The 20,652-nt window shown below is 41.5% G+C and overlaps 1 protein-coding gene across 1 annotated transcript in view; it reads right to left on the bottom strand.

Annotated features, from left to right (window-relative positions):
• galnt18b (UDP-N-acetyl-alpha-D-galactosamine:polypeptide N-acetylgalactosaminyltransferase 18b) overlaps window positions 1–20,652 on the bottom strand; it is a 97,116-nt gene that overhangs the window by 51,431 nt on the left and 25,033 nt on the right. Inside the window, exons 2-3 of the mRNA XM_085354867.1 lie at window positions 5,912–6,107; window positions 1,713–1,879 (exon numbers count right to left, since the gene is read on the bottom strand). Coding sequence (XP_085210993.1) covers window positions 1,713–1,879; window positions 5,912–6,107 — 363 coding nt within the window. The remainder of the gene's footprint in view (window positions 1–1,712; window positions 1,880–5,911; window positions 6,108–20,652) is intronic.

The following is a 20,652-nucleotide window of genomic DNA, read 5'->3' as shown; positions in this document are numbered from 1 at the left end:
CCTCCCAAACAGTGGTCACAAATCAGTCCAAATGTGTGGTAGTGGGCACATCTGCTATATTGAGATAATCCATCCCACCTCACAGGTGTGCCACATCAGGATGCTGATCTGACATCATGAGTAGTGCACAGGTGTACCTCAGACTGCCCACAACAAAAGGCCACCCTGGAATGTGCAGTTTTGTCTCACAGCAAAATGCCACAGATGCCACAAGCAATGAGGGAGCGTGCAATTGGCATGCTGACAGCAGGAATGTCAACCAGATCTGTCGCCTGTGCATTGAATGTTCATTTCTCAACCATAAGCCGTCTCCACAGGCGTTTCAGAGAATATGGCAGCACATCCAACCGGCCTCACAACCGCAGACCTCGTGTAACCACACCAGCCCAGGACCTCCACATCCAGCAGGTTCACCTCCAAGATCGTCTGAGACCAGCCACCCAGACAGCTGCTGGAACAATTGGTTTGCACAACCAAACAATTTCTGCACAAACTGTCAGAAACCGTCTCAGGGACGCTCAACTGCATGCTCGTCGTCCTCATCGGGGTCTTGACCTGACTCCAGCTCGTCGCCGTAACAGACTTGTGTGGGCAAATGCTCACATTCGATGGCGTCTGGCACGTTGGAGAGGTGTGCGCTTCACGGATGAATCATGGTTCACATTGTTCAGGGCAGATGGCAGCTGAGAATGTCCCAGTTCTTGCATGGCCAGCATACTCACCGGACATGTCACCCATTGAGCATGTTCGGGATGTGCTTGACCGGCGCATACGACAGCGTGTACCAGTTCCCACGAATATCCAACAACCTCGCACAGCCATTGAAGTGGAGTGGACCAACATTCCACAGGCCACAATTGACAATCTGATAGACTCCATGCGACGATGTGTTGCACTGCATGAGGTAAATGGTGGTCACACCAGATACTGACCGGTTCTGGGTCCCCAGACCCCCAATAGCGCAAAAAACTGCACATTCCAGGGTGGCCTTTTGTTGTGGGCAGTCTGAGGTACACCTGTGCACTACTCATGATGTCAGATCAGCATCCTGATGTGGCACACCTGTGAGGTGGGATGGATTATCTCAATATGGCAGATGTGCCCACTACCACACATTTGGACTGATTTGTGACCACTGTTTGGGAGGGATGGTTATATTGTGTATCTGGAATGAATTTTAGGTCTCTACGTCCATCCCATGGGGAATGGGAGCAGTAACAAAGGTGTTGCGTTTATATTTTTGTTGAGTGTATATATTTTGTTGAAGGTAATTTTGAACAACTTTGGCTGGAATTGCTCAGCTCTCCCCCAAAACCAACAAAGGCAGAGAAGGAGAGAGAGATGCTGAAGGATTATTCTGATAGCATCCAGGATGGGCTTCCACACGGTTTTTACACAACCTGTAACCCAACAAAACAATATCTTTATCTGATGGTGTTCTCCATTACCTTGGGAGTAATTGGATGTGACAAGACAATTATCAGATGGAAGCTTAGGGAAAGGTAGATCAACACACTGCTTACTCACTTTTGCGCTTGTGATCAAACCACATAAAACTCTTAGAAATGCATAGTAGACAAAGTGTCACCCTAATTGCAAATCCATGCCTATTACTTCAATCTAGCTGGAAAGGCATCTATTGCCTGTTTGCGGCTGCTGAGCTACAGCTAGACAAACAGTCAATTTCTGTTACATAAAATGTGGGTACTTACTATTATTGCTGTTGTCGTCCACCAGGATTATCTCTTTGAGCAGGTGGGAAGGTGTCCTGTTGACGGCAGAGTGAATAGACCGCAGAATGACAGACAAGGCTTCATTCACAAAAATGAACACAATGCTCACTTGAGGGAGGTTCAAGGGATAAGTAATGTTTCTGCACCTGTGGAGGACAAATAACAAATAAGAGGCAACGTTTAGGCCTTCAGCTTGTCTAAATGATTAACAGACACGTTTGACACTATCCCGCTTGAGAGTGAGATATTGTCAGGTTTCTTGCCAAAGTGTCTTCTTGGCAGACTATCAGAACCTTATATCCGATTATCAACGCATAAATGTTGTCACTGGTTTATGGTTAATCTAACAAATACAGGTGCTAGTGCACTGCTGGTGCTCTGCAAGGCAGAGGGAAAAGAAAAGTGGTAAGGTCTGTCATCAATCTCCCGCTCCTCTCTTTCTCTTTCAAAACACTGTTTTCTGTCACCACATGTTGACATTTGCATTGTGAATAATGAGTCCAGCTTCTTCTCCTGAAAGGAAACTAAATGTCTGTTTCCAAGATTTGCAGAAAGAGGAAGCTGCACAAAATGCCAATAAAAGTCCGGGAAACATAGCTTTCAGTCTGAACAGAGGTATTTTTAAATGACCCAGGTGTTTATCTGTGTGGTTCTATGGCTCCTGTGTTCACAGACAACTACCTCAATAACAACAGTAGCAAAATTAGTTAAAACCTCCCCATAATATCCTCTAGAAATGAACATTTAATTTAATTAAAAAGAAGAGAATTGGGTTAGGACTGTGTTATTTTATTTGCTTCTACACCACTCAGAAAAATTCAACAACTGTCCATGCTCATCGTGCTCTCCTTTCTTTTTGTATCTGCAGAAAGCCATGGCTCAGGCATAATGTTTGGGAAATGTGAAACAGAGACACAAAACATGCATGATTAATGTCTCCCCTGGAACTGTCTCAATGAGTGTGCAGAGCCAGTGTCAGTAAGAATGAATGTTCTGAATTGAGTTCGGAGAAGAAAATGTCCAAAAGTTCTTTAAGCTGTGTAAACCTTTGCACTATATCGCCATTTATTCTCCACCATGGAGCCATCTACATATGTCTGGTCCCAAACGTGATGATGTGATGTAATTTTTTCCCTGATTTTTGTTTGGAATAACTTGTGTGATCACATTTTTTGGACTGTGGAGTGGCCTTCATTAAATTGTCATCGCTAAGAAGGTGCACAATCACGTTTGGTGATGTGAATGATTCTTGTGTTGTGTCCATTTAAGTGCTTGCTCACAGGGGAATTTCTTGATTGTTGGGGTTTTCTCCAGAATAGTAGTCTTTACCTTTGACTGTTGGGATAAATATGTATTACAGCTGCCCCAGCACCTTTAAATGGGCGATTTGTAACAGATATTTGTAGAGTAAGAATTGCCCTTTGACAACCCCAGTTAAAACTGCATTTTTCTTGCATCAATAACATAATTCACTCATTAGTAGGTAGTGAGTGGTGTTGCATGCTTTAGGCAAAAGTAAACTCTTCATTGGGTTTCAATTACTGAGGCAGTGTTTTTCCATGTGACCTTGTAAATTCTTTGTCACTTCAAAGTGATTTTTCATTAGAGCTAAAAATCAGAACACAATGCCAGTGTAGATTTCTTTAGCCAGTACATGGATGTTTACAGTGAGATTAGAGACAAAAACCATCAGGTAATTCTTAGTTAATCATCTGTTTATCATCAGTATTAGATTTTAAAAATGTTTAATGTTATTTGTGTTAAAAAAAACAAAGATTTGATTCTGTTATAGATTTTTTAACATTGCATAGTTTTGTGATGTTTTATAGTTTAGTGGGTGAATTACAGAAATGCAGTTTTCCAAATAGAAAATAGAAAATAAAAATTTTAAGAACAATATTTGCCAGTTCAGGATTTTTATTTTTTTGTTTGGTCAATTGCTGTGGCCCATAAATTTAGAACAGATGTTCATGGTCCCCACAGGATGACTCCATTTACTTTTCACTGCCAAGCTGCAACCTCCAGGGCTTATAAAGGAAGCTAAAGACAAAGTGCTAATTTAAGCTCCTTCAAAGCTTCCAAATATGAATCAATCCCCAAAAACTCCAATATCAAAACCCCCAACTTCAAAGTAAAAATAACTGCCTGAAGAAAATGGGCCTTTAATTTTCCCCTTCATACTTTCATAACAACTATGAAAGTATGAAAGGGAACATTTTAGTTCACTTAATATCAAAAGTTATATTAATATTAAGCGATTAAGTAGTATTAATATTAAGGCTTCAAGATAGGGGTGTGGTTATTCTGACCGCTTTGACTGATGGGTGAATTTGACCTCTGTGTTTGTGGTGTTGTATCTACTCTGTGGTACAACCTGTCCAATACATCTGCGCTCCAGTTTTAATGAGTGAAATTCTAGTATTTTATTAATCTCTTCATTAAGCTGCACTACAATTACCAGATAACCGGTCAATATGCAAGTTGTGAGCACTTATGTTTTGTGTTTGTGTTTCTTTAATTAGGAAGTATTTTTTTGTAGTTTTTAAATAAATTTTAAGATGACATTGCCCGTACTTCTTGTTTTCATTCAGTTTTAATAAGAAAGCTAAAATAGAATTCCTAAAATTTATCCCACAAAAGGGATTCCTGTATGTGGGAACTGTTTTGAATGTGCCGGAAGTTTTACATATGAGCAGTAATCTCTCACAAATAACTCTAAGCTATTACATTTCAAGGGCCAATATATTAAAATAAATGCATGTACAAATTTATAGACATAATGCACACATGTAAACATATCTTTTGTTTGGTTAATTAACCAAATCATCCACATCACTGCCAATCAGCCTCTATTCTGCTTTCTTACTGCTCTTTTGTCATTCTACTGTTCAGACTCCTCCCCGTCTCTGTCTCTTACCCTGACCTTCGATGCCACCAAGCCTAGTCCTGTCTGAATTTCTATCACTGCTAGGATTCTGTTCTGCTATGATGACTCATTGGAGTCTATTTTTTTGCAAATAGCTTAATTAAACCCTGTATCAGTAGCTAAAAAAGAGAACACAACAATAACTCAAAAAAACATTAATTTAAAACCAAGATATGCAGAAGAGCATCTCTGAATGCACATGTCTAACCTTGAAGCAGATGTTCTACAGCAGCAGAGACCAGAAAGAGAGCCACTCTTGTCAGCTAAAAACAGGAAAGTGAGGCTACAATATACCCAAGCTCACTACAACTGGACAACAGAAAAAGGCTGACTGGTATGACATTTGCACAATAGAGTCAGAATTTGGCATAAAAACATGAAGGCATAGATCCATTCTGCCTTCAGGCTGATTTTGGTGGTGTAATAATGTGGAAGATATTTTCTTGGCACACTTAGGGCCCCTTAGCATTAACTGAGAATGATTTAAACTCCACAGCCTGAGTATTGTTGCTGACCACATCTATCTCTTTATGACTGCAGTGTGACCACAGTACAGTTTTCTGATGGCTGCTCACAGCAGGAAAGCCAACCGTGTTCAAAGTGAATTCAAATTAGTTTCTTGAACATGAAAGCGAGTTCACTGTAATGTGTGGAATGTGCTGGAATGCCATAAAGAATTAAGCCAGTTCTTATGGCAAAAGATGGTCCAACCCAGTATTAGCAAGGTGTACCTACTAAAGTGACCGGTAAATAGACATCATAACTGTGTATGTATCACACGTATCATAATTGTTACATGTGAAAAGTTGCAAAGAATTAGTGAGAAAAACTCATTGTGTTACATTTTAGGATAAATGTACCTGTCTCAAGAACCTGTCACCTGGATTTTGTGTTTCCCTTTGTATAAATAAAGAAGCCCCCAGGATCTACATTGTGTGCCCCATTAGTTTGCACCCATACTCATTAATGTGATAAGTTGCCTTCATCGTTGATACATGTAAAATGTGTATCATACATACATGCATACATATTTTTTTAAATATGTTATTGCATGCTACATCTAATTCAATGCATCTCATTGCAGTGTTTGAACATTTTTGTAATTCAATTCAATTCAATTCAATTTTATTTATATAGCGCCAAATCACAACACAAGTCATAGATACAGAGAAAAACCCAACAATCATATGACCCCCTATGAGCAAGCACTTTGGCAACAGTGGGAAGGAAACCAGTCTTGTACCAGTCTTACCCATCAGGCCTGAGGTCTGCTATTGGCCTGTCTAAAGAGAGACGATCACTGAGGTAGGCATTATATCCATAGTACTGGAACTGCTTCAGAGCCACTCGCCGGTTGTCTGGACTGAGCTCTTGACCCCAGTGAGCAAACAGTGACGAGTCAGAGAATGATGTATCCGGCTGACCATCGTCGTCCTTCCCTGGAGTCTCTATGAGGGATAGAAAGACAAATAACATAAATATTTGTCTACTCCACTCCAACTTGTCAACCTACCTGTGAGGTTTGCATAACTGGATATTTAAGGAACAGTGAAAAAACGATAAGCTAATATAATCCCTATGATTAATGTTGTTTTCCTTGTGTTGTAATGTATGTTTGCAGATGGGGGTGAACTGTTATTTAAAAAGACTGGCTGAGTGTCCTTCAACAGAAATGCTAGAGTTCATGCTGCTGATGAGAAGCTCTGTCATGTCCTTGAACACGAGAAAAAGATTCAGTTTGTCCCAGCAGTTGCTGAGCTGCGCTGTAGCTGACTTTGCTGTTTGACCTACACAGACAGGACAAAGTGAAACCAATTTGCCTACAGCAACAGACACAACCTTTCTTTCATAGTTTTTTCTCCCTTTCCTTTTAAATCCTGTCCTGTCTGGCAGTTTTATCAATCAGAATTATATGCACTGCTGTGCCAAACACATTTTGCTTTTCCAAGACCAGCTCTATAAATTCTCTATAGGCTCCTCTTGTTCATGGTTTATCTGTTTATTTCTTTATTTCTATTTCTGTTATTTCAGTTATTACATTATATGTGGTATACAGTATGACAATGTTTAAGGCAGGACAGGCAAAAAAAAAGAGGAGGGGTTGGGGAAGACATAATGAAAGGATGAAGATCAACTAGAAATGCACAATGTATTGCCAGCTGCTGCACCTGTAAAAAAAACAAAAAACATACAACACCTGGAATGCAAACATTCGAAAATGCACAGGTACATAAAGCAACAATGTATGTGTAGGCTCTAAGTCATCCAGGTCACAGTAATCTAAAGAGCTTGCAAAGAAAATTGACTGGACTTCTTTAAGTTTCTTGAAGACGTTTCACCTCTCAGTTCTAAGACCAAATGGTGGAAAGTCCCAGGTATTTAAGCCTTAGTGGGAGTTGTCCCTTAAGAGGTTCACTGACCCACTATTTATCATGTGCATCATCATATGGGTTAAAAAATTGTGTGGGTCATTATCAGCAGAAGGTTTCGGGCGAAACTACTGTGAGACCTTGCCATCATGTGACTTATTGAGATCAAATTACGCAAGATGTGAGTGGGTGTTAGGTGTGTGGGTGGGACCTCCGAAGATCCGCCAAGATGGAGTCCCACTCAGACAGTATAAACAGTTAGCAGTATAAATTCAGCTGCCTACAACATTTCCAAGAACCTCGCCAACATCCTAGCTCCCCTTCTGGGGAACGCACCCCATCACATCAAAAACTCCACTGACTTCACCAACAAGGTCCAGAAACTTCCCACATAGCAAAATTGTATGGCCCGGATCTGGCCCATACATGGGCCCATACATGGGCCAGCACAGGACCATCAGTGTGTCTGCTGCTGGCCCATGTGTGAACTACCTCTGGCAAACCTGATCTGGGCCACCAAAGGCCCGTCATTCTTTGCGGTATGTGGGCCATGTGTAAGTTGTAAGTTGGCCCCAGATGTCAGCCTAATGTGTGCCTTATCAAGCCATGTAATAACAACATGTGTCAGAACATGCAAAACAGTGCAAACGTAACATGACGAAGCTCTATTCAGACAGTGAATGATCTGATTATTATATAGCGCTTTTCTAGTGTCCCGGATTACCCAAAGTACTTTATACGACATGCCACATTTACACAATTTCTCCAAACTCAGTGCTTCCTAACTACATTCACACTCTTGACATGCAGACTGGAGGAGCCAAGGATTGAACCACTAACCTTCTGATCAGTAGGTGACCTGCTCTACCTCTTGAGCTACAGCCACCCACTGGCAAAGATGAGTAAACCATCACTAGGTTTTGGATAAAGTGTACACTCACAAACCTGTCAAACCTGCATTTGAAATGTTGGCTACCATAGCAGTATAGTATTGCAACATGGCATTTGGGTCTTCTAACTAAAATAGGAAAACAGGAACATAAATAGTGCCATCATTGCCAGACCTGGCCCACATCTGGTTGACATACACTCTGCCATGACACTGGTCAGTCAGAAGTGCCAGCTTCAAATTCAAATTCAAATTCAAATTCAAATTTTATTTGTCACGTACACAGTCATACACAGTACGATATGTAGTGAAATGCTTGGACAACTGCTCGTGACCTAAAGAAAACAAAAAAGGAAAGGCTATGAATAAGATAGGAAATAAATATGAAAAATTAAAAAGGGTAAATTTAACTAGGAAGGAATAAAATATAAATTAAGGTTAAAAATGAAATAACTGTACAACACAAATTAGAATGAAGGGTAAATTTAACTGGGAAGAATAAGATAAAATATATAAATTAAAGTTGAAAATAAAATAACTGTACAACAAAATACACAATACACAATATAGAACTATATAAGAATGTATGAAGAAATCTAAATATAAATAAATATATACACAATAACAGCAGCTGTACAAGTATTAACCGGAAATGAAGAATATAGTGACCAGTGTTGTGCAAAACCAAAGTCCAGAAAGTCCAGTGTGTGTGTAAGAACCATATGTGTGGGTCAGTACTGTGTGGTGGTGTGATTGAGAGACCGTATCGCCTGCGGGAAGAAGCTCCTCCTCAGTCTCTCTGTGTTGGTCTTCAGGGAGCGGAATCGCTTTCCTGACCTCAACAGAGAGAACAGTCTGTTGTTGGGATGGCTGAGGTCCTTCACGATCTTCCTGGCCTTGGTCCAGCACCGCCTGCTGTAGATTGAGTGCAGGTCAGGGAGCTCGGAGCGGATGGTGCGCTCAGCTGACCGCACAACCCTCTGTAGAGCTCGTCTGTCCTGCATGGTGCTGTTCCCGAACCAGGTTAAGATGTTTCCCGCCAGGATGCTCTCTATGGTGCACGAGTAAAAGTTCCTGAGCACCTTGGAGGGCAGTTGGAAGTCTCTCAAGCGTCTGAGGTGGTAGAGACGCTGTCGGGCCTTTTTCACCACGGTGTTGATGTGACAGGACCATGACAGGTCCTGCGTGATGTGAACTCCGAGGTATTTGAAGCTGTCCACTCTCTCCACTGGGCACTCGTTGATGACGGGGGTCTGGTAGTTCCTCTCCTGCTTAGTGCTGAAGTCCACTATCAGCTCCTTTGTCTTACTGACGTTTAGAAGGAGGTTGTTCCTCTGGCACCAGTTCTCCAGATTCCTAATCTCCTTCACGTAGGCCGTCTCGTTGTTATCAGAGATCAGGCCCACCACGACGGTGTCGTCAGCAAACTTGATGATGGTGGTGGAGCTGGTAGTGGCCACACAGTCATATGTGTACAAAGAGTACAGCAGGGGGCTCAGAACACACCCCTGGGGGGCTCCAGTGCTGAGAGTGGTGGAGGCTGAGACATGTCCGCCCATCCTTACTGCCTGTGGTCTGCCAGTTAGGAAGTTGGAGATCCACTGACACATAGATGAGCTGAGTCCCAGATGCTCCAGCTTGGTGGTGAGTGTGGAGGGAATTATGGTGTTAAATGCAGAGCTGTAGTCTATGAAGAGCATTTTAACATAATTCCCCCTTCTAGTGTCCAAGTGAGTGAGTGATGTGTGGAGGAGATGAGAGATGGCATCGTCTGTGGAACGATTTGGACGGTAAGCAAACTGTAGTGGGTCCAGTGTGTCTGGTAGTGAAGAAATGATGAAGTCTCTGACCAGGCGTTCAAAGCACTTCATCACTACTGAGGTGAGGGCTACAGGGCGATAGTCATTGAGAGAAGCAGGGTGGGGTTTCTTCGGGACAGGAACAATGATGGACTCTTTGAAGCATGTGGGGATCACCGACTGAGATAGAGAGATGTTGAATATCTCAGTGAACACAGGAGCTAGCTGGTATGCGCAGTCTCTTAGGATACGACCTGGGATGCCATCTGGTCCTGCTGCTTTCCTGGTGTTCACTCTCTTGAAGGCTCTCCTTACTTCATGCTCGGAGATGACGAGCACGTTTCCGGTGCTGGCAGTATCTTCCTGTCTGGAGCCGTTAGCGCCGCTAACACTAGCATTGTTGGAGACCTTAGCTGCAGCCTCGAAGCGAGCATAGAAAGTGTTCAGCTCGTCTGCCAAAGTCACGGCCGCGTTCGTCATACCGGTTGTTGGTGCTTTATAGTCTGTTATTGTCCTTAGTCCCCGCCACAGGCTCCTAGAGTCACTCTGTTGGAGTTGTGACTCTAGTTTCCTCCCGTAGCGCTGCTTCGCCTCTTTCACCGCCCTCCGCACGTTATATGACGCTTGATGCCAGATCCGGGCCAGACCTGTTTTCTATAGGCCTGGGCCACATAAACCAAACCGCAATCGAGCCAGATATGGCATGCCATCACATAGGCAGTACCATCTATGCCAGGCCTGGCCCATATGTGGATGACATACGTCTTATCATGCCAGAAGTCAGCCAGCAGTGCCGGCTTGGTACCAGATCCGGGCCAGACCTGCTTGCTATGTGGGTTATACTGGATCCAGAAGAAACCATAGTGTCCTTTGATGTGGTTTCACTCGTTACTTGCAGATATACAACTGAGGCAGTGGAGACTGTCAGAAAATGACTAAAGCAAGACAGCTCCTTAGAAGACAGAACCAGCTTTGGCCCTGATCAGATTTGCCCACTGTTAGAGCACTGCCTTACCACCACATATTTTAAATACAGTGAGGGTTTCTACAGACAAAAAACAAGGATGTGCCATGGGCTCCACAGCGTCACCCATTGTGTCCACTGTGAACGATTATCCTTGAAAAGAGGGGATGGCTTGCAGCACCTACTGTCTGCTACCTACAATCCCAGGGCCCCAGGTCGTGCACCTGGACCCACCCAGAAGAGGCGAGCTTTCCTGCCTCTGCCAGAACCTCTGGACAGGTGTGTAGGACCATATATCATGCATACAGTTCTCAGCAGAGTTCTCTTTGCAGTGGGTGCATATGTTTGAGTGTTTAAGGCCCATAAGATTTTCCATATAACATGTTCAAGATTTTTTATCCCTTTCTCATGCCACGATGCAAACTTATTTTCTTTTCCTGACAGATATCTGGATTGTTCCAAATGTGTGTTAGTTTACATGGGAAAAATGAACATTTAGTTATTTTTAAGATGTCCCACCAGGCTGTCAGAAAGATTTTTATGTTAAGGCTTTTAAAGCAGTTTTGATGCTTAATACTGGAGCTTATGAAAGGCAAATTAGAGATTTTTACTTTTCCACGGAGTCTAGTGATTTAAACCAAGTAAACCAAGGGATTTATTAGGGATAACTGAGAAAAAATTGTTTATTTTTGGCAAAATCATAATTTTCATGGTGGCAACTGAGAGGCGCCTGGCAGAAACATATATACCTAGATATCTAATATTACCTGACTGTATTGGGGTGGTGGTGTTTTTCAAATTGCAATTCAGAGGCAAAACTGCTGATGGAATAGTATGATATGGATAAGAACTTATCTATAAGTGTGATCGTCTTTCTGAGAGAGGTTTGTGAGTTCCTAAGGAAAAGTAATATATCATCGGCATGCAGGCTTATCTTATGGTCTGTATTTTCAATTTGAACTGGTTTGATAGCTATATTTTGTCAGATTGCTACCACTACTGGCTCAATAAAAATACAAATATTTTTTTTATATTTTAAAATATTTATTTATATATTTTTTAAATATTTATTTTATATTCTGATATAGCAGAAATTCAGAAGGATTAATCTGTGATGAAGTCTTTAAAATATTTATTTATTTGTTGTTGTGATGTTTACGTTTATGTGGTAAATTCCAGCATTCAGGCAAAGCATACATAAAGCTGAGTGCTGAGGGAGAAGAGAAAAGATATGAATGGTGACAAGGGAAATAAGTTAATGCAGCCACCCAAGAACCATTTTGAGTAACCTAAATCAACTAACCATCCCCATGGATGGATGGATGGTCTGTCGCAGGGCTAACACATAATGACAAAAAAAAAAGAAAAAAATGACAAAAAAAGTGTTTCCACCTGCTGCTGGCTGAACTCCACCGACTCGCACAGTGCCTGAAAATCTTTATGCAGGATTTCCAGGAGGGCCAGGCGTACGTCTAAGCTGGACAGCTTTTTTAAACAGTGGATGCCAAAATGTCAACAATGTTGCTGTACTGTGGAGAAGCTGGCTGTGGTGAGTCTTCAGGGCGGTGTCGTTTAATGGATTACGTTCCTTTGCTGCTGGAGGGAGTCGGCACCTTGTTAGTTGTGCCCAGTACACTTTTTACCTTTCTTTAATAGTTAATCACTTGGTATTGTGTGATCCTTCTTGGAAAATATGATCCTACTGTGTTCTTACACTACATGAGACTGTAAAAGGACTGTGTTTAAAAGGCTGACAGCAGAAAAATTCAACACGGTGACTGCACTGAGAGCTTAGAGACATTTAAGTTTTGACGAATGCGACATTACAGCTTTCGGTCCGTGTTGATAGACTCACTTCATGACCAGACTCCATAAAGCAATGGTAGCATCATTTAAACCTTTTGTAAAAGCTTCCAAGAGACATTAATGAACTTAAGAGGTAAACTTTTGAGTGTGTTTAACAGTGTGAGTGTGATTTATCCATAAGAGGGTCGATCACCAAAAATACAGCAAATAAAGCGCATAAAAAATTTAAAATGAAGTGATGTAATCTCAAAAGAGACACAATAAAAGTTTTCAATACTTGCAATACTTACAACACTTACAATTATACTTGCAATATCTAATCCCAAAATATTTTCTGTGATGCTTATTAATACACTTATTAAAACACTTTTTTCATTTCAGTGAATAGTGTGCAACAGGTCTGAAAACTGAGGCTGTTAGTAATATTAAGAAAACGTGATTGCAAACAGAGGGACTCTAGAGGCGGGAAAAAATAGTCAGAAAATAATTAACGTTATAAAAAATTACCTCTGTGTCATGGTTAATAATAACATATTGTAAATTAAAATGGCCTCATCAGCAGGAAATGAAATCTAATGAAAAGAGGTTCTGGCGTATCATGTGTTAATAATTTCATTAAGAGAAGGCATCAGTGCCCTGCAGCATAGCGAAACTATAGAACAATAAAAAAGAGACAATTTCCATTATAAACCTTCAGTATTTCAGCTCCCTGCTGAAATACTGCAGCTATCAGGGATAATTCACATCCTACCATACGTAAACATTTATGTATGGTTATTAAAAAAAAAGCTGTTTAGTAGAAGAGTGACAAAAATAATTTCGTCATTTAATTACATTTTCAAAGTTCAGATTTATTCATTTTAAGCTGTTTTAATACAGCTACAGTATTCTATTAACTGAAGACTATTATTATTATTTTTTACCAATAAAACGTGAGCAAAATAAACTAAGAACTCTCAAATACCCAAAGAGAAGTGAGGGGTGACTCCTCACTGAGACTGCATACAAAAGACAGGTTACAGACAATAATATTCATGAGCAGATTAAATACAACAATATGAAGGGGAAGCAGGTGTAACAGGATTACATTATGAACAGAACGAAAAACTTCTTCTGAAAAGGCAGGAGATAATACTACTGTGCTTTGAAAGGAAAAAAAACCTACAAAGTTTATACTCCGTTAAATTAAAACACAGTTTCTATCCTGTACATATTTGCTTATCATGAGGACATAATCATAGTTTTGTACCTCGACCCTGAGTCTGACCTTAAAATGGTCTCTTAAAAATTTCTTTAAATAGCCTCTGGGCATCTTAGAATATTTCTGTTTCAGCTTAATATCTCTTTTTACAAATAAGAAATTTTAAAACTCCACAAGCACATGGTGTGTTAGCCCAACAATAAACAGCAGGCAGTACAGACAAAGCTGACAAGCTAGTAAACATTGGAGAATTTGGAGGATAGAGGCAGAATTAGAGATGAACAAAGCAAACATTACACTCATATATTCATCACTGGGCAAGAAATACAATTCCAAATGAATTATCTTGTTTTGTGTAATTCCTGGTGTGTAAATGTACTGTTTGCTAACAAATGCATGTAAATGTGATAATGCAGTCTTGCGTTATGCAGTCAATCTTGTTCTGAAAATTACTCTGTGCAAAAATATTGCAGAGAAATATGGAGGAAATTTCACTTTTAGGTTAAAAATCCTAACATGCAAATTATAAATGTAAATGAGGCATTGAGTCCAGATGGAATTACCTGTAACTAATCTAACCTGTAGGTCATTTTAATATTTATTCTATTTTAACCTCGTAAGACCCGAACTCTTCCACGGCATGCATTTTTAATTTCTCCTTGCTATTTGGGCTGATTGGGACCCGATGAATGTAAAAATAAAGAATTTCCAGAATTTTTTTTTTTTTACCTGATTTTTGTTCCTGACGAAAATGAGATGCACATATGAGGATATTTGTTTAAAATTTCAATAGAACAGTGGCAGTATAATGTCCCCGTAAGTGGATATCAGGCCCTTTCTAAAGCAAAATTTAATATTTTGGTCTAGACAACCCAAAATGTGATGTCCACATGTACCAACTACTGTGAGCTTTAAATGCTTTAAATACTGTGCGCAGTAACAAGGAATAGATTGCACTGAAGCACGAGTTGATGATTGAATGTATTTGTCTTGCTGCACAGAAAGCTACCAGCTGACTGCATGTCTCCTGCATTTATCAAATGTGGTGCAGTATTGTACACAAAGTTATTTATCTTTGATACATCACAGTGGCGTAGCTGTATTTTATAAAAATGCTCAGAGAAACATTTACAAATCAAAAAGCCAGCCAACATCCAAGCTGAGAGAAGACAGAAAACGATACAAGCCCGAGGCAGTGAAACTTACATACAACCCACAGTTGTTTCACTGCTGTGAAGCACAGAGGAAGTGTCTCAGCTCTCGATAAGAGAACTCTGTGGTTAGGCTAAGGCCTGCGTAAAACTTCTCCAAGTCTTTCAATCTGGGCAAGCATGCCTGAAGGCCCATTCATCTGACTGCTTGTGGTGGTGAATAATTAAGCCTACAGAGATGATTTCCTCTGCGGTGAATCCCAGAAGTAGCTGTTAGGGCAGGTTGGTGTTGTTTAGACAGAGTGAGTTTGGCAACTTGGTGTTTTTTAGTACGTCTACATAATCACATCTGACAAATAGGATAGCACAATACAATTACTGCAGTGGTTCAAACGAAGACCAAAGCAATTAAAAGTGTGTCACATGACTCTTCTATTAAGCAGATCACGTGACTCACTTTAACCTTGTGTTTGGAGAGTGGTTTCCTCTTGAGCACAACAAACACTGCTGCTAATTCAAGTAAAGCACAGCCAAACACCTGAGGCAAAGAGTAGGGCATGTGCATAGTGCGTGTAGACTGGGAAAGTATTCCCTAAGCTTCCCAGAAGCACTCCAGCCCTGTGTGGAGTGCAACACTAAGTGTGCTTTCAATGCGTGCACAGCAAGGCAACTGAGTTACGGCCGTCTCCCGTAGTCACAGAGGAGAGACGAGGAAAAAAAGATATGCACATACAACCAAAACACACTCATCATTAACAGAAGAAAAAAAGTTGTTAGGGAACAGATAACAGTTAACAAAGACGTCACTGAAAGAGAACAACAAACCTCCAGGTCCTGCATGGTCTAATTTTTGGGAGGAAAAGCAGTACGTGTTAAATTATTCAATTTGATCCCATTAAAGATAGTTCAAAGTGATGAAACCACCCCACAATGCACAAAGATTTTATCAAATTATATTTACTCATGCCCCCATGCTTGTGAAGGGAAAATGTTTTGAATGTCAAACACAAAGCATTATCATTTTATAGAAATCCCTTCTGTGCAATGCTAACTCACAGTGGTACAGATGTAGACCTCTGATAAAGCTCTTGCAGACACTGGGAGCTTTTTACCTGCGCCTTCAAACCCTAAGGTACACAGTACACTTGGTAAGAAATGCGAGGCTGTTGAAACTATTTAATGCAAATCAATACGATGACAAAATGTCCTTTAAGAAATACTTAGTATATCTAAGACCCTGCAAACTGTCAAATGGACAAGAGTGGATGGATGGAGAATATTCTCATTAACCTTATATAGTCCTAAAATAACTTAACTGATGAAAAGCTTTGTTTTGTGATGAATACATGGTGTATATTTCTCAGGGTTTTAGAGACCTTTTTTGTTCACTTTAAGTAGCAGACTGGCCAACACCAAACTCATGCTAGGTGTGACACCAGTCAAGACAACTCAAGTCAGAGCAAACTAATTACTTATATCATTTATTATATATATAAAAATGATCAAATTAATCTTGTTTTTTCAGCTCTTATAGTAATGATAATAATGGTTACTATCTTCAGAGATCACATCACTGGTTATCCTCGATCCTTTCTTTATTTAATACGTGACAGTAGGCTTAAATTGGGACAGATAATCATCACCATATTCATAAATAGTCGTCCAAGAGCTTCCCCAAAGGATGCTATCCCTGTTTGTATTTCTGACAGTAATTATGGTTTAGTGAGGGGGAAGAGCTTCCTTATAGACACTCTATTCAGACGAGGTCCAACAGATGTGTTATCGATATGAGAGGCAGAGGTCATATATTGGGCCTCAGTCACATAGGCCTAGCGATCCATTGGTGACACCCTGGCAACCTCTGGCCGCTAGGGAAAAATGTGTATTCCCTGCCTGTATGAGTGGTTGCTCGAGATTGTTAGCAAAATCTTCTGTCATCTTTATCAGTTTATGATTTTGATTTTAAAATCTAAATCATCATTAATAATTAATGAGCAGAACAGAAGTTTAAAAAGCCACACCACAATGTCCTTATGATTTCATTGAAATGATTTCAGTGAAGCGATTAGAAAACGTTATTGAACCAGTTCCCCAACCAGCAAGTGGCTGGTGGAGGTTGCTGCGTAAATGGTTGCTAAGCCTCAAACAACAACAACAACAACTAAACAGCACCAGTATTTCCCTGAATGGTTGGTGAATTGTTTTTTTTTTTTTTTTTTTTTTTGGCCTATCCCGTTTGGCTCTTTTGCCATCAGAATTGTTGTCTAAAGGCAAAGAAAGATGCCCAACGGATTTACTTTACCAAACTGACCATCCCAGCCTTGCCGTAATGGTCCATTTGATTCACCTTTTATTGTTTATTTTATTTTCACTTAATGAATACGGGACAGACTTGACTGGGGGAAAGAAGGGGAGAAAGAAAGAGGGAAAGAGAAACAGCTGAGAAGAGGGACGGGGGAGAAGGGCAAAAGACAAAAACCAACAGAACGGGCAGAGAAAAAAAAGTGCATATATCAATCACCTGGATCACCTGCTGAGAAAGAAAAAAGAAAGCAAGCAGAAGAGAACAAGAGTAATAGAATAAACAACATCACAATGATATATGGGAATATGACAGTAAATACTAAATGTTAAACATTATTGTGCAGCACATAAGATCAACAGAACACAGTGTGCTTTGAGGTAGGAGCCAAAAAGGGTGTAGTTTGTGGGTGTGATCACCCGTGTGTACACCTGTGAGCATGGACGCGCTTGTTTTTTGTTTTTTTAAAAGGTTCCTTCATGTAATAATCTGCTAGAGGGTGTGGGGGGGCCACAGCCCCGTCCTCCAGGGCGTGAAGCAGGTGTGGAGGAGATCAAAACTCCAGACATCCAGAGGCCCCCAGAACACAAGAGACCAAGGAAGACCAACAGAGGGGCAGCTGCGCCACTGTCCCGGAAAGAGCTGAGGAGAGTCCCAGATGAGGGCTCACTCAGCAGCCGCAGAGCAGAAGCCAGGGGGAGTTGCAGTGACGCGCCCGTGAGCTCCGCCGGCAGCCAGCTGCGCCTGAGTGACCGAGCCCCAGGCCGAGAGGCCGGGGGCACCCCACCTCCGAAGTGGCCCGAGCGAGCCCCAGGCCCCAAGCCCCGATAAGCGGCCGCCAAGGAGTGAGCCGGTGTGTACCTGGACGCCCATCCCCGGACACAAAGAACCACCAACGCACCGATGTCTGAGGGGGTCCGCCACTGGCAGGGGAAGTGGTGGTAGGGGGAGATAGGCCTCCAAACCTTGGAGGGCCTGAGATGTCCCCAGAGAGGTGGCGCCTGACACCCAACCTGACATATAGAGACAGACATACAGGCATACACAGATACAAACATCCATTCCCACCCTCATGCTCTCATATGCACTTACTCCACACTCAACCAACGTGGAGACAGACATAAAGAGACGTTGTACACACGATCACACTCCCCAAGCGTACTCTACAAACCGGGTCTAGGTGCCCCCGCCCCTGGAGGGGGGAACTGCACCCAGACCCAGGTGGTGTTTCTGTCACGGTCTGCGGAGGCAGACCGTGCGGAAAGGTGTGTGGTGGACCCAGGTGCGAACACAAACGAGGATGCAGGAGTGGATTCCAACAAAACGAGCCTTTTATTATGGCTGATGAAAAGAACAAAAACAGAATGAGGGCAGCATACGTGTAGTACTCAGCAGAAAACCTAAACTGGACAAAACTAAGGAAAGACTATGGCTGGAGGTACAGAACACAGGAGGTGGTAACACAGACGACGCGAGACAGACTGTATGAAACACAGAGACTAAATACACATGAGGGATGATCAGGGGAAGTGGCCACACATGGGAACACAGCTGACACACATGAACTTAACGACAGGACAGAAGGAGTGAAACTGAATACACTGACCGTGAATACAGACTTTCAAAGTAAAACAGGAAACATGGAGATTAGACAAGACACATGAACCGGGGAGACGTAGTACAGGGGAGATGACATAACCGACAGCATGGACTTGACAATATAAGACACGCAGACATAAACACACGAAGGGCAAGGGAGACTTAATACACGGGTAATATGTACAAATGGCTGGACTGCCTTAGTGACCCTAAACAAAGAATAAACATCAAAATAGGCTAAAACACAAAACACTGGGTCGCACGACCCAGGACCATGACAGTTTCCCTTTTCCCTGCGGTGGGGGGAGGCAGACCGCCCCGACTCCGCAGCAGCAGGAAGGCTCCACACTCCAGACCGCAGTCGGACGGCCAACTCCTCCTCCTAGTCCTAGCCCCCCCCGCTCCAGCAGGTCGCAGAGAACGGGGGTGAGAGAAGACTCCGAACCTCCCTCCACCCGCTCATTGTAATGTTGATGCATGTGTGTTCTAAGGTGCATTTAAAACCCAGGAGGGCTTGGAGCTACCTGCCAGAGAGCAGCAGGTAAGCGCATGGTCCCTCCTGCTAGCCCTCAATGTCTACGTGTATTTAAAATTGAGAGGTGGGCAACGATGCCAGGGGTGGGGTGTACACCCTGATGGTACTTTGGACTCCGTGTATCGTGCCCACCCCCAAGATCCTATATGTATGTGTAATGAGAGTGTGAGTAATGTGAATGTCTAAGTTGGTGAATTGTTGCCGAAAGTTGCTTGCTTTCATTGCAAGTAGATTATGACAGTCATCATTTGCATGTACAATGACAATAAAAGGCTATTCCATTTTATTCGATTCCATTCTACTCTTACATACCACTTTTTCCTCGAAGAAAAACAATGGTTTGCACAGCAATTTTCACAGTTTCATGACCTCATGGCAAGCAGTTAGTGAGTGACAAATCAGCAACTGCCATACAGTCTGCTAGAAACTAGTTGGACAATACTAATTTTTCCCTAGTGACCAATGGTTGCCACATGCTTGCCAAGCAGTCTCGAGGGATAGTATAGTAGTTTGGTAGTCTTGTAAGATATACTGTTTTACCACATTTTTTACCACCTCCACAGGTCCAGTCAGAAAATAGCAAAAAGATGGCTGATATTAAGAACCTACTTTATAGTCATCATATTTTTACAGCTTATTACTCAGGATATATTGTTAGTGCTTCAGTTTCAGTCTATTATTTTAATCTAATGGTCTAAGTAGAATGTTTTGGGAAAAACAAGATGAAAATCAGATTTATGAACTTCTGGGTTTTAGTTCTGTTATTTCGAAACTAATTTATGTAACTCTCACTGAGATCTAAGCTTCAAAACTCTTAATGCAGGTACTAAGGAACTCAAATGTGTTTTGCTACAAACTAAAATTGATGTGCACATTTTGCTTCAATCAGTGATCCCTGTTTGACCGAGACATGAGACAAGCCTTTCAAAAGGTCTTGTGTCTATTCTTGTAATTTCACTGTCTAGAAAATACCGTCCAATTAAAACAGAGAGTCTGCAATTTATCCTATCCTGTCATTTTAACATCCAACGTAATGAGAGTGGAGTATGAAGCCAAGACATCAAACACCGTTACACGATCAATATATTCATTGTATATTCATTCGGACCGTGAGCAGGGAGAGGACCTTCGATTACAACATCGATTACAGTCTTATGAAAAAGGCAGATGAAGATTTCAGGCACACGGTTTCTATAAAACTAGATAAGCTGCCTGCTAAAAGAGACTGAATATTTATTTTAAAAAATTTACTGTTCAAGGTCAATTTGACAATAGTAGGGAATGATGACACACACACACACACACACACACACACACACACACATTTAAACTATTCTAAATTAAGTGAATGCTGATTCAATAACGTTTGCTAGCTGCT

The sequence above is a fragment of the Diplotaxodon limnothrissa genome, linkage group LG1, assembly GCF_057381915.1.
Source record: "Diplotaxodon limnothrissa isolate DT_005_m linkage group LG1, D_limnothrissa_male_GT1.1, whole genome shotgun sequence".
Taxonomy (NCBI): domain Eukaryota; kingdom Metazoa; phylum Chordata; class Actinopteri; order Cichliformes; family Cichlidae; genus Diplotaxodon; species Diplotaxodon limnothrissa.
This window is presented reverse-complemented; position numbering and strand designations above follow the sequence as displayed.